This window comes from Lepidochelys olivacea (assembly GCF_965140295.1).
Source record: "Lepidochelys olivacea isolate rLepOli2 genome assembly, chromosome: 2".
NCBI lineage: Eukaryota > Metazoa > Chordata > Testudines > Cheloniidae > Lepidochelys > Lepidochelys olivacea.
This window is the reverse complement of record NC_140412.1, coordinates 72,142,378-72,155,556: the sequence shown is the minus strand read 5'-3', so window position 1 is coordinate 72,155,556 and position 13,179 is coordinate 72,142,378. Positions and strand designations below refer to the sequence as shown.

Sequence of the window (13,179 nt, the reverse complement as noted above, 5' to 3'; positions counted from 1 at the left end):
AAATATACAAAAAACCCTATCAAAATAACATTAAAGATCAGATTTAAAAATTAATAAAAGCAAGCTAGCAAATTCAGCGGTAAAGCTAACCACACCATCTATAGAACTTACCTTGCTGTGTTTATCTAAACAAACAAGAATGGCTTTCTGTCTCAGTAGCAGTGTAGGAATGTTTGGTCAGACCAGCAGAGGGATAGTCAACACCTGGAAGTTCCAGAGGAGGAAGATGGGAGAGCACGTACCCAGACCTGCCAGGGCTTAGTTACTCCTCAACCTGTGAGAATCTTCTTGGGGATGGGGTGGGGCTTTTCTGCCTCCCATTGGCTGGGACACAGGGGTATATTACTCCTGGGGGAATTTTGCGTCACTGCGCGTGCACAGAACTCATGGCCCCTGCAGAGTTCTTTGCTTCCCTGAAGAGGAATGATTTCTGACGGGGAAACAAAGGGAAGCTGCAAGAGAGGTCACGTGTCCCTCCCCAGCAGTCCAGGCAGGTCAGTTTGGGATGCCCAGAGAAGCCAGTAGAGACTTGAATCACCACCGGGACAGTGGGGCTGGGCAATCATGCTTGTGAGAGAAACAGACTGAGACTGTCTTTCTCACTCACTATTGTGGAACACTTAGTGTGAAGGGGCAGGTTTTGGGGATGTTTCTGAGCAGGTAGGTGTCAGGCAGGCTCTGTCCCCTCAGACAGAGCAAAATGTAGCAGCCTGCTTGTTTCGTGAATTGTTCCTATTGTTCTTAGTGAATTCCCCCAGGAGTATAAAATAGGGGTAAATGTTTTAAGGCTCCTTTACATGGCCACAGTGGTATAAAAATCAGTATGGCCTTATAAATGCTTATGGTGCTTTAGTGATTAGAACTTGTCTAAATTTTTGTACTGAAAAAATTTCCCATCAAAATGTGCTCCATGAACTGTTTGCTACTGACCTTTCTGGAGATGGTTAGCAGCCAATATAAATTGTGAGTTTGAGTCCCCAGCCCTCCCTTGCTCTTCAGTTGTATATGATGTAACACTGAGCATATGGCTACATATATTTTTGACTAATAATTAGAACTAAAGGGTCAATTACTATTTGACAAAGGGAGTTTGGGAATTTCCTTCAATGCTCCCCACTCCCATTCTCCATCCACTGTACTGTAGTTTAAATAAATTACCAAAATAACTGAAACCAGAATGATGATAGTGCATTATCGTAACAAATAAAATATGGAGAATTTTAAAATATTTTGTGCAGAATTTAATTTTTGGTGCAGAATTCCCCCAGGAATAGTATATAAGGGAGCTGGCTTTCATGCCTCCCTCCCCCACAATGTAAAGCCTTCCTAGACATCAGGGGACCTTTTGCCTATAAGGGGAGATGGCATACCGAGGTCCCCTCTTGGTACCCTCTGAGAGGGAAAAGTGAGAGGATTCAAGAGTGAGGTAAATCCTAGAGGTAAGTCTGAAGAGTGTCTTTCCCGAGTCACTGGTTATGTGGTGGGAGCCCTGTAATCCCGCACTGGACCCAATTACATACCTGGTACGTGAGAAGCGGATGGTGTATAACGCCACTCCCCATTGTTAAATTAACAACATTGAAGCCAGCTGCTTAAATCCATCCCTGTGTCTCTTTCATTCATCTGCATGCTCTAATCAACACTGCTAGGTTACATGCTGTTCATATTTAATAATATCTAGGCACAGTGGCGCCTCAGACTGTTAATGTTAATCTGAGTTGTTATACATTTATTCCAGATCTGCACACAAAAGAAGCTGCATAAGAATACAGCATAATAAAGTGTGTGTGTTTATGGCAAGGCAGAAGGATAGATTTTGCCAAATAAACTCAAACAAAGATGCCCCTACTTTTTTTTTTTAAACATACTATATTTTTAAACTTCTACTTACCTCACTTCAAATATTTCTGACAAACTTTAAATATGATTTCCAATCATGAACATTAGCAAGATGTTAAAATTTGCAAAACGTTTTTTATTTCTTAAAATTGTACCTCAGTAAAAAAATCCAAACATTTCTGGTTGCAAAATGAACAGGACAAGTAAGATACTTACTTATCAAAGCTATCACTATTTTTTATGAAGCTCTCCAATTTTTCCTTGGCATATTCTACCACATCTGAATGAAGCTCTATTCCATGATTTACTCCAAAAGGGCCTGTAATTAAAAAAAGTGTTTTTTATAAGTATAGCACTGGTATAACACCTTTCATGTAATGGTATCACAGTGCTTTTATTAACATTTGGTTAATACCCCTACAAAAATGGATATTTTTATACTTTTTACCAATGGGTAAACTAAGGCACACAATTATGTAGTGAGGCAGTGAAAAAGCCAGGAGTAGAACCCAGGAGTTCTGGTTCCCTACTTCCTGTTATAACATGCCCACACTACTGCAAAGAAAGCGCTAGTACATTTTTCCTATTACCCTTCATGAGAGAAAGTGGAGTCAGTAAGTCTGATCTTTTCTTAGCCTTTTAATTAGACTTTAGTGTGGCACAAATTTTTAAGACAGTAGTCAGGAGCTGGAATGAAGTTCCGATGTTGATGGTTATAATGTGTTTGTTTGTAGGAGGATTAAAATTTGGTAAATTTAAAGCATATTGAAGTGGAATCGTCTCAACGAGTGATGGCACAGAGATTCAGCATAGTATGCCCATATCTATACCCATAATTATACACATTTCTCAATTACGCCGTTTTCTGAATCCTGATGGGGTATTAGCCTTCAGCCAACTGTACCACAGAAATTTACTAGAGTGCTATACAAATATTGATCTGCAACAGTACAATGTTTGTGCAGATCTCTATTCAGATTGATGCCACTGACATGTCCACCACATTCAGTTCTAACCCAACTCCTTACTCTTTCAACTCATTTAGTAGTCATATGTTTTCAACGAACAGCTTGAAAATGAATTTCAGTATGTGGTAAAATGCTCTTCTGAGGTAGGGAGGTGCAAGGAGAGACATTAAGATGAGAGTTAGGGGGTAAAGAGGAGGCCATGTTTGTTGTGGGCAGAGAGAGACAGGAATTCTATATATACTAAGCAACCCACAAAACAGCGTTTTTAGTAGCCATGCAGAGAGGAGAAAAAGGACATTTCAACCAAACGGCAACTAGAGGTTGCAATTTATTAATTCAGGTTTCAGAGTAGCAGCCATGTTAGTCTGTATTTGCAAAAAGAAAAGGAGTACTTTGTTAGTCTCTAAGGTGCCACAAGTACTCCTTTTTTATTAATTCAGTAATCACTATGCCCCAAACCTTTACTTTTAGAATGTATTTAGCCCAACACTTCATTATCTAATACAAGAAGTATCCTCAAATTATTATTTCAGTAACACATTATTCATCCAGGGAAATTCATAAGGATTTTTTCTGCAGAACAGCAGTATTGTGAGCAATTAAAGAAAAAATAGAGAAGTACCCTCGACAAAAACAAAGATTTGCAGCAAAGCCTGTCTTTTATGGAAAAAAAACATTAATACATTCCATTTGGTAAGCATCACCTAATGGTGCAACACCACTACAATATGGTAAACCATGAGGCTGGAAAACATTTGTAATTCTTAGCATGAAATTAGAACATCTTGTACACCATGCAACAAAGCGGATCCAAAAGAGGTTGTTGTTTCGTGCATTGCTCATAAAGTTTTCCTGCTGGCTGACTTACAGGAGGCAGAGTGCTCCACAGGGGAGATACACCTGCTTTCACAGCATTGAAAGGTGTCCTGTTGGTACACATACATTCTTTATTAACTTAGCTCATTGCTTCCCGTTGCCCTGTCAGTATAAGCATTCCTTTTCTGTCTCTTGCATTACTAGTAAAGCTGGCTGTAAAACGTGAAATCCCTTCCTGTGAAAATTTTCATTGTTTTTAAAAACAAATTTCACTTGAACCAGGCCAAAATGCAAGTATGTGTGACAGGATTTCGAAAAATATTCCATTTTAGGACACCCCGCCCCCCAAAAAATGTATTTTTCAGCTTCTTGTAAGAAAACTGCCTTCCAGCTCCATTGCCTGGGAGGCAGAGAGGCCAGCCACTCCACCAGCTGTCACTCCCCAATCCTGGCTCCTGCTCAGCCCTTCCAGCAGGATGTTTTGGGCCAGCAGAAAGTAAAATTGACAAACACCTTCCAGACAGGCAGCTGGCATTCTGCTTTTCCCAATGGAAAAATGAGAATTCTTCTGCAAAACTGAAATTTTCCCATAAAAAGAGGGTATTCCTCATCAGAATATCATTCTGACAAAAAAGTTTCTGACTAGTAATTAGAAGTAGCTAGCAAGCATTCTTACAAAAAATGAACAGGAGGCAGTGTTTTCAAAACAGAATATATTTTAGAAAATCTTTCCCGGGAGTCAGCAGCAGGTTTTCAAATATAATTTACTATAAATGAATTCATATTCCCCTAAGCCAGTGTTTCCCAAACTTGTTCTGCTGCTTGTGCAGGGAAAGCCCCTGCTGGGGCAGGCCGGTTTGTTTACCTGCCGCATCGGCCTATCACGGCTCCCAGTGGCTGCGGTTTGCTGCTCCAGGCCAATGGGAGCTCTTGGAAGCAGTGCGGGCCGAGGGACGTACTGGCCGCAGCTTCCCACAGCCACTATTGGCCTGGAGCAGTGAACCGCAGCCAGTGGGAGCCGCGATCGGCCGAACCTGCGGACGCAGCAGGTAAACAAACCAGCCCGGCCTGCGCGGGGTTTTCCCTGCACAAGCGGCGGAACAAGTTTGGGAACCACTGCCCTAACCTAACTTCCTAAATTATTTTCATGAGTCTAGCATTTTTGGTGCATTCTTAGCTATTTTCAATTACAGTTACCACCATCTGTTCCAAAATTCATGCAAGTTTCCAAACTTAGATTAATTTTTACCACTTTTCAAGACAATCACGAAGAATATCAAACATTTTTTGAGTTTTGTGTCTGTCAGGGTTATGAGGAACATTTGTGTGTTATACTAGAACTTTTCATGATCAACATGCTACAAGGCAACAATTAGTTTCTGCAGCAACATGAGTATGCAAAATATGGAGTGTAATGATACATACACTTCAGTATTGCTATGTGCTATATTGAACAAATAGGAGGTGGTGACACTATTCTCATTAGCTTTTCCAATCTGAGGATATGACTGTATATGCTATTCCAGAATGGTTTTACCAATTCATAAAAACTGATACTACCCTAACTTTTGTGCTACTTCCCGGAGTAACAGTAATTTCCTTCGTAATATGATTATACTAACCTCATCAATTATGTACCACCATTATCAAGACTTGGAAAAGTGTTTGCAGTTCTAATATCTTGTAATATTCAAATTACAGAAATCAAAGGATTTGTCTGCACTGATCATTAAAATTATGTCATCTACACTTTCTATATGTATTATCTTCCTTCTGTTTATATTCACCTTAATCTCCGACTACCATAGTAAGTTATATAGACCACTTTATATTTTAAAAATTCCTCATTTTCAAGTCACCTGCAAATTAAATTTAGCGTCACATCAACATTCACAAAATCATCAAATGGTATACACTACTACTCCCACCTTCTACTGAACCATCAGATACCCAACCATTGATAAACAATCTTTGGCTTCCTAACACTAACCTAATACAGTACAAATTGAAATACAATAGGCTCCATTTTGAGAAGGTGTAAAAAGGTTCCATTTTCCACAAAGGGGCTGCCTTTATTAAAACCAGTAAAATAAACCTTCGTTTTCAAAAATATTTTGTACAAATATTGCTATAAATCTGACTAATCAGGCTGAGTTAAGAACCGCAGAGCAGGTTGTGTCTGCTGATTCACACACTTAGAAGGCCCTCTGTTGCAGGTCTCACCCTTCATGTGAAAAGGTGGGGGGAAATCAGTCACTTTCACTACTTAGTTCTCTTCATTCCCTTTCTGGAAACCTGCACAGGTCGTTCTTCAGAGTCAGAACTGTGCTGGGTGAGGAGAAGACAGGCCAGGCAGTACACATCCACCCCTGACCCCACAGAGATTAGTTATATAAGGGAAATACAACCTCATATAGAGAGGCAAGTGCAGAGGACCCCTAGCCAAATAAAACAAATAAATATCAAGACGAAGGGCTTTATTTCATCATCTTCACTCTTGATATGATCTGGAGAAATATTTATGCTCCTACGCACAGGGCTAATACCAAACAAAAGAGGAAGTAGTCTCTAATCATACTATATGTATATTTATACTTTAACAGCTACTGGGGAAGAACCTCATACAAAATTGCCTACATTTATGATCTCCATAGAGATAAAACTCCCCATGCTTATAAACAGAGAGCTAGCACAAGAGGTACAGTATGTTACATGAAAAAAGTGAAATACTGTAATTCTTTTAACAGCATGTATTGGAATTTTGAGTTTATATCTATGAATGAATATTTCACCAGAAGCATTACTGCTTATTGTATTGGGTAAGGAAATGAATTTCAGTTTCCACAAGAGGGAGCACTGAATCAGCTCTTTGACTTTTGTTTACATTAAATTGGAAGGAATCCTACACCTCTTGAAAGTGAATTGACAGATTAAGTCTGTTACACATTCTCCTTCCATTCAGAATAGTATCTGCTTCCCTTAATGGTTTTCTGCTCTCCATTATCTTTATTTGTAAAAATTAGTAACCCAAGACTTCAAGAACTCCATATCCTGGAAAAAGTACACATTTTGTAAGATTTCTGTAGCAGTAAAAGTAGTGCTTCCCTAACTAGAAAACAGTACTGAGAGATGCAAATATTTATTTAGTGGAAGAAAAAATGTGTCTGTGACACTTACATCCCATTACCAAAATAAATGAAATTACATTGTGTAATGCAAAATTATTGATAGGTAGAAAACATCTGAGGATACATATAAAAATCAGCACTAGAGCTTAGTTTTTCATTATGAAAACAAATGCATTTTAATGTAAATTTTCTGCTCTAAGGGGGTGGTTCCCAAACTTGTTCCACTGTTTGTGCAGGGAAAGCCCCTGGCGGGCTGGGCCAGTTTGTTTACCTGCCGTGTCCGCAGGTTTGGCCGATCGTGGCTCCCACTGGCCGCGGTTCGCTGCTCCTGATCAATGGGAGCTGCTGGAAGCGGCGGCCAGTACGTTCCTCGGCCCGCGCCGCTTCTAGCAGCTCCCATTGGCCTGGAGTAGCCAGTGGGAGCTGCGATCGGCTGAACCTGCGGACACGGCAGGTAAACAAACCGGCCCGGCCCGCCAGGGGCTTTCCCTGCACAATCGGCAGAACAAGTTTGGGAACCACTGCTCTAAGGTATAGTTTTAAAATGAAATTCAGTTAGCAATGATATACCACATTCTCTTTTCAGCTGGTAGTACAGCCTTTTTTAAGTACAGTTGAGGGGATGAATAGTATACTACACAGCTAACTTAGCTTGTGTGGGAATTATGATGTCAAAGAGGCTTGCAGCTTCAGGTGACTACAGAAGGTTAATCTGTGGCTGCGGCTTAAGCAGCAAAAATATTGTTTTAATTAAAATGTAATTCTTAAAAAATGTTTTTCAATAACAGTTTTTCTAAGAATTAACTAGCAGCTCTTAAATATTTCACAATATTCTGAAAGCACATTCCAAATTCCTAACTATGCTTTTTTCATTACATTACTTAAAACTATAACACATCAAGTCACAAAACCCTGGCAAAAATGCTGACATGTTAATCTAAGAAACTGCATTGAGCAACCAACATTTCATATATGTTTAAAATAAAAAAAATTACCTAATATTAATCCCACCATTGTACTCAAATATCCGGTTCCGCTACCCAGATTCAGAAAAGATAATCCTGGTTGAAGTTTCAATGCTTCCATGACTTCAGAATAAATGCAAGGTGCTGATAAGTGTATATTTCCATGCTTCCAAGCCAAGTCTTTATAAGCATTGTCCCTGTATCCTTCTAGATAATAATCACCACGGTCAATTGCTCTGAAGGCTTGCTCCACTCTCTCAGTGCGAATATATTGAGCTTCTTTCAAGTTATCAATTAAATCATCATTGTCTTCCCCAGCACTCACAGCTCCTCCCATGACGATTTTCTGTGATAATTCAATGAGTTTGAAAAAACATTAGCAGGAGCGTTTTGAAGTGTCAGTGTGCAACAGACTCTGTTCTTTTCCTTTCAACAGCACATCAGAACATCACAAATGAATCCTGGGAGAAAAAAAAAAAAGTTTACTTGTTTTGAATTTCACAGGAAAAAAGGCAGCATCAACTAATTAATACAGAGATCATTTAACAAAAGGGGTAGCAAGCTACTAGTGTGGTTCGACTTCACTGGAAAATTAACAAAGTGACAGTGGTATCCCATGCCTAAATCTTTGTCTTCCACATTCAATTTACTTAGTCTACATGTACAAAGATTCCCTCTTCCCCCCTGCTAATTGTCAGGTCTGAATATTCATCACTGCACTGAACCTATTTCCATGGTTTCTGAGCACCTTCAAAAAAAAAAAAGCTTTAAAAATACACTGGGTGGGATTTTTCAATAGCATCTACATGACTTTCAGTGGAACTCATGCTACTAAATCACCCAGGTACTTTTGAAAATCCCACCTAGTATGCCTTATTGGACAAATAAGTGTTCCTTTCCTAAAAAGGAAAGGTTATGCCTGGATTTTTTGTTTATTTTCAAATTATAGAATCCAAATCAATAAAGTTAAGCTATGTTCTTTCTGGTTTGCATCACTAGTGGTTAAATACCTCACCAACTCCACAGGTCTTAGCAGTTTGGATAATGATGCATGAGCTAGAATAAAATTCAGCTCAGACTCACACACTGATAAAATTCTATGATTAAGTTTGTCAGCTACGGGGGGAGGGAAATGGGGCATTTTTTGGGAAACACACCTTTCAAACATTCTTAATGCATCAGGAAGCAACAAAAAAAGTGAGGGAAGGGGCAACCTTTTTTCTGCCATTCACAAGAGTAATTGCTACCTTATATGTGGACCAGCCACTGAAAGATAACTGGACACAATCTGGCAGTGAGTTACACATTAACTAGACAGAAGTAGGATATTAGAGATAAGGAATCCTAGGTCCTATCTTTGGCTTTGGGAGAGGATTGTGGTCTAGTGGTTAGAGACAGCTAAACAAAACCCACAGAATTCTATTAATTCTGAAAGGCACAGTGGCTGAGCAGACAAGTTGAGGTCTGACTGAGACACTTGTGTCCTTTTCTCCAAAGCAGCCTCTTAAAAATCCAATACTTGACTGTCTCCTAGGGTTTGGTATGAGGTCTTGGTCAGCAAGGGTTATGTAGTTCACAGAACTAAAGAGTGAATCAGTCAACAGAAGTAAGAACAGAAATCACAGTTCCTGGCTCAAAGTTTAGTGGACAGTTTTAGTTTCACAGTAATTTCACCTGTATTCCCCCCTTCATGGTCTACTCCAGGAGTTCCCGCTTTCAGGTTTCCAGCCATCACCTGTTTTTGGCTAGGGACCCTTGTTCCATGCCTTTCTGAAGAGGGGTGTGAAAACTGCACAGTCCCCTGCCATCTACTGTGATATCTCCAGCAAGCCAGCCTGCCTAAAACGCCAGCATGTGTACTTTGCAGTCTCTTCAAGAGCAATTACTAGTGTGTTACTAACAGTTACAAGTTACCACATGGCTCTTTCTAAGCAAGCACTTTTATTCTTCAGATAAAAGCATTTCAGAGAAAATATATTTAAAAACCCAACAAACATTTTTATATACATGCTAAAAAGCTCACAAAAGGCTTCCCAGGATTATGGGGCTCAAGCAGGTGAAAGTCATTCCAACTCTTCTTCCCGGGTTGGGGCATCCCTTGGACATAAAGTCCTGTCCATCTGTTGGATCAGGAAGAAGAGTCCCAAGTCAGTGTAAACTCAGGCTATTTATCCAAAAATCCTGCCTTTATCTCTTGGTCTCTGAATAATCCAGTTTAAACTAATATATGTGAGCCTTTCTGGGAGGTGGTACCTCTCTGGGGGGTATTATAATCTTCACCACCACCCACTGGTTTTGGTCCCTGGAGGAGCTGTGGCAGCCTGCCCCCAAGGAGTAGAACACAATTACCAGTCGACCCCAAAGATATTTTAACTTTATTCGATATGGTCACCCAAGGATATGGCAGGAAGTTGTCATATATGCCACAGACCTCCACCTAGGCTTCATATATGGATGGAGCCCCCCCCACCAGAATATTATCTGCACTGGCAGTGCAGAATTACCACCAGCCCAATTCTACTCAAAAGTGGAATGTTCCACAAAATCCAATACACTTGGGAGCTCAGGTGGTAGAACTTTTCATGTTAGCCACTAGAGGATAAAAAAAACTACAAATATTTGTATCACTCCAATCAATACATTGACAATGGTACACACACATAAACCAAAACAGTAAAATAGGAGATGACAACACCACACTTAATTCGCATATTTGTATTTTAAAAAATTAGTGAATAAAATGTTTGCAGAAATTCACCTGGCTCCAATTATCTGCTAATTAATGTGTGTCAAGCAAATATGGGCATTTTGCCTTGTATGGCTTGAATGCATTCTAATAGAATATATAAGACTTCATTCACAAAAACCATACCAGCTGCTATTTTACTACTAACTACTTAAACTCATTCCAGCTGGCACTTGCAGCCAGGATCATATATCCCAGTGAGGTTTTGGCCTGTTTTAGAATACTCTTTCATATGCCTATTCAAATCCCTAGTTTATGCATTTCTATTTGTGTCTTCTAAGAAGTCAGGAATTTGCAAGGATACAAACTGCAGGTATACACAATTATACAACCCTAAAACTGACTGAAAATCTGGGCCTTAACGTTCGGTTTATTGAAGTTACCAGTGCAACACTATTGCTGGAGTGAGGTACTTTACCAGAGAACCCTAGTTGTACAATGTCCATAATACAGCAGAACTGCTGAATTTTGTGACAAGAAAAGCAAACAGAATGAAGAGACTGATGTAGAAATATTACAGTGATACAAAAATTACATTGGGGCATCATTAATGTTAGGAATTTAAATAAACAAATGTCAGGAATTTCAAGAGTTAAAATGCTTCCACAACATTAACTTGGCCAACGTTAGCCCATTATCACTGTATGAAAGATTTCTGTAACTCTAAGGCTTTCCTGCAAAAATTGTAAATGAAGCCACCAGTAGTTGTCTGGAGGTGGATTGTAACCTTTATGTAAACATATCACAAGAGAAGCTAGGGAAAGAAAATTCATGTACTAGCAACTTGACCTGGAGAAATTTAAAGGGATGTCCTAGTCTGCTTTATTCTTGCTTAGCAACTCTAAGAATGGTATCACTTAGGGTATGTCTACACTACGGAATAAAGTCGAATTTATAGAAGTCATTTTTTTAGAAATTGGTTTTATGTATTCGAGTGTGTGTGTCCCCACAGAAAATGCTCTAAGTGCATTAAGTGCATTAACTCGGCGGAGCGCTTCCACAGTACCGAGGCTAGAGTCGACTTCCGGAGCGTTGCACTGTGGATAGCTATACCACAGTTCCCGCAGTCTCCGCTGCCCATTGGAATTCTGGGTTGAGATCCCAATGCCTGATGGGGCTAAAACATTGTCGCGGGTGGTTCTGGATACATATCATCAGGCCCCCCTTCCCTCCCTCCCTCCCTCCGTGAAAGCAAGGGCAGACAATCGTTTCGCGCCTTTTTTCCTGAGTTACCTGTGCAGACGCCATACCACGGCAAGCATAGGGAGCCGTCACCCTATGTCTCCTGAGTGCTGGCAGACGCGGTACGGCTTTGCTACACAGTAGCAGCAACCCATTGCCTTCTGGCAGCAGACGGTGCAGTATGACTGGTGGTAGTCCTCGTCGTGTCCGAGGTGCTCCTGGCCACGTCAGCTGGGAGCGCCTGGGCAGACATGGGCGCAGGGACTAAATTTGGAGTGACTTGACCAGGTCACTCTCTTTAGTCCTGCAATCAGTCCTATTGAACCGTCTTATGGTGAGCAGGCAGGCGATACGGATTGCTAGCAGTCGTACTGTACCATCTTCTGCCAGGCAGGCAAGAGATGAGGATGGCTAGCAGTCGTACTGTACCATCTTCTGCCGAGCAGCCATGAGATGTGGATGGCATGCAGTCCTTCTGCACCGTCTGCTGCCAGCCAAAGATGTCAAAGATAAATGGAGTGGATCAAAACAAGAAATAGACCAGATTTGTTTTGTATTCATTTGCTTCCCCCCCTCCCCTGTCTAGGGGACTCATTCCTCTAGGTCACGCTGCAGTCACTCACAGAGAAGGTGCAGCGAGGTAAATCTAGACATGTATCAATCAGAGGCCAGGCTCACCTCCTTGTTCCAATAAGAACAATAACTTAGGTGCACCATTTCTTATTGGAACCCTCCATGAAGTCCTGCCTGAAATACTCCTTGATGTAAAGACAACCCCTTTGTTGATTTTAGCTCCCTGAAGCCAACCCTGTAAGCCGTGTCATCAGTCACCCCTCCCTCCGTCAGAGCAATGGCAGACAATCATTCTGTGCCTTTTTTCTGTGTGGATGCCATACCAAGGCAAGCATGGAGGCCGCTCAGCTCACTTTGGCAGTTAGGAGCACATTAAACACCACACGCATTATCCAGCAGTATATGCAGCATCGGAACATGGCAAAGCGATACCGGGCGAGGAGGCAACGTCAGCGCGGTCACGTGAGTGATCAGGACATGGACACAGATTTCTCTGAAAGCATGGGCCCTGCCAATGCATGCATCATGGTGCTCATGGGGCAGGTTCATGCTGTGGAACGCCGATTCTGGGCTCGGGAAACAAGCACAGACTGGTGGGACCGCATAGTGTTGCGGGTCTGGGACAATTCCCAGTGGCTGCAAAACTTTTGCATGCGTAAGGGCACTTTCATGGAACTTTGTGACTTGCTTTCCCCTGCCCTGAGGCGCATGAATACCAAGATGAGAGCAGCTCTCACAGTTGAGAAGCGAGTGGCGATAGCCCTGTGGAAGCTTGCAACGCCAGACAGCTACCGGTCAGTTGGGAATCAATTTGGAGTGGGCAAATCTACTGTGGGGGCTGCTGTGATGCAAGTAGCCCACGCAATCAAAGATCTGCTGATATCAAGGGTAGTGACCCTGGGAAATGTGCAGGTCATAGTGGATGGCTTTGCTGCAATGGGATTCCCTAACTGTGGTGGGGC

At 41.2% G+C, this 13,179-nt stretch overlaps 1 protein-coding gene across 5 annotated transcripts in view; it reads right to left on the bottom strand.

Moving 5' to 3' along the window:
* PCMTD1 (protein-L-isoaspartate (D-aspartate) O-methyltransferase domain containing 1) overlaps positions 1-13,179 on the bottom strand; it is a 76,422-nt gene that overhangs the window by 33,820 nt on the left and 29,423 nt on the right. For 4 of the 5 annotated variants that reach the window (XM_084619816.1, XM_084619817.1, XM_084619819.1 and 1 more), the window contains exons 2-3: positions 7,747-8,177; positions 2,056-2,158 (exon numbers count right to left, since the gene is read on the bottom strand). In XM_084619816.1, coding sequence (XP_084475942.1) covers positions 2,056-2,158; positions 7,747-8,053 — 410 coding nt within the window. In that variant the 5' untranslated portion in view covers positions 8,054-8,177. Of the gene's footprint in view, positions 1-2,055; positions 2,159-7,746; positions 8,178-9,739; positions 9,800-13,179 lie in introns of those variants that run through there. The other variant, XM_084619818.1, reaches the window with a different exon arrangement.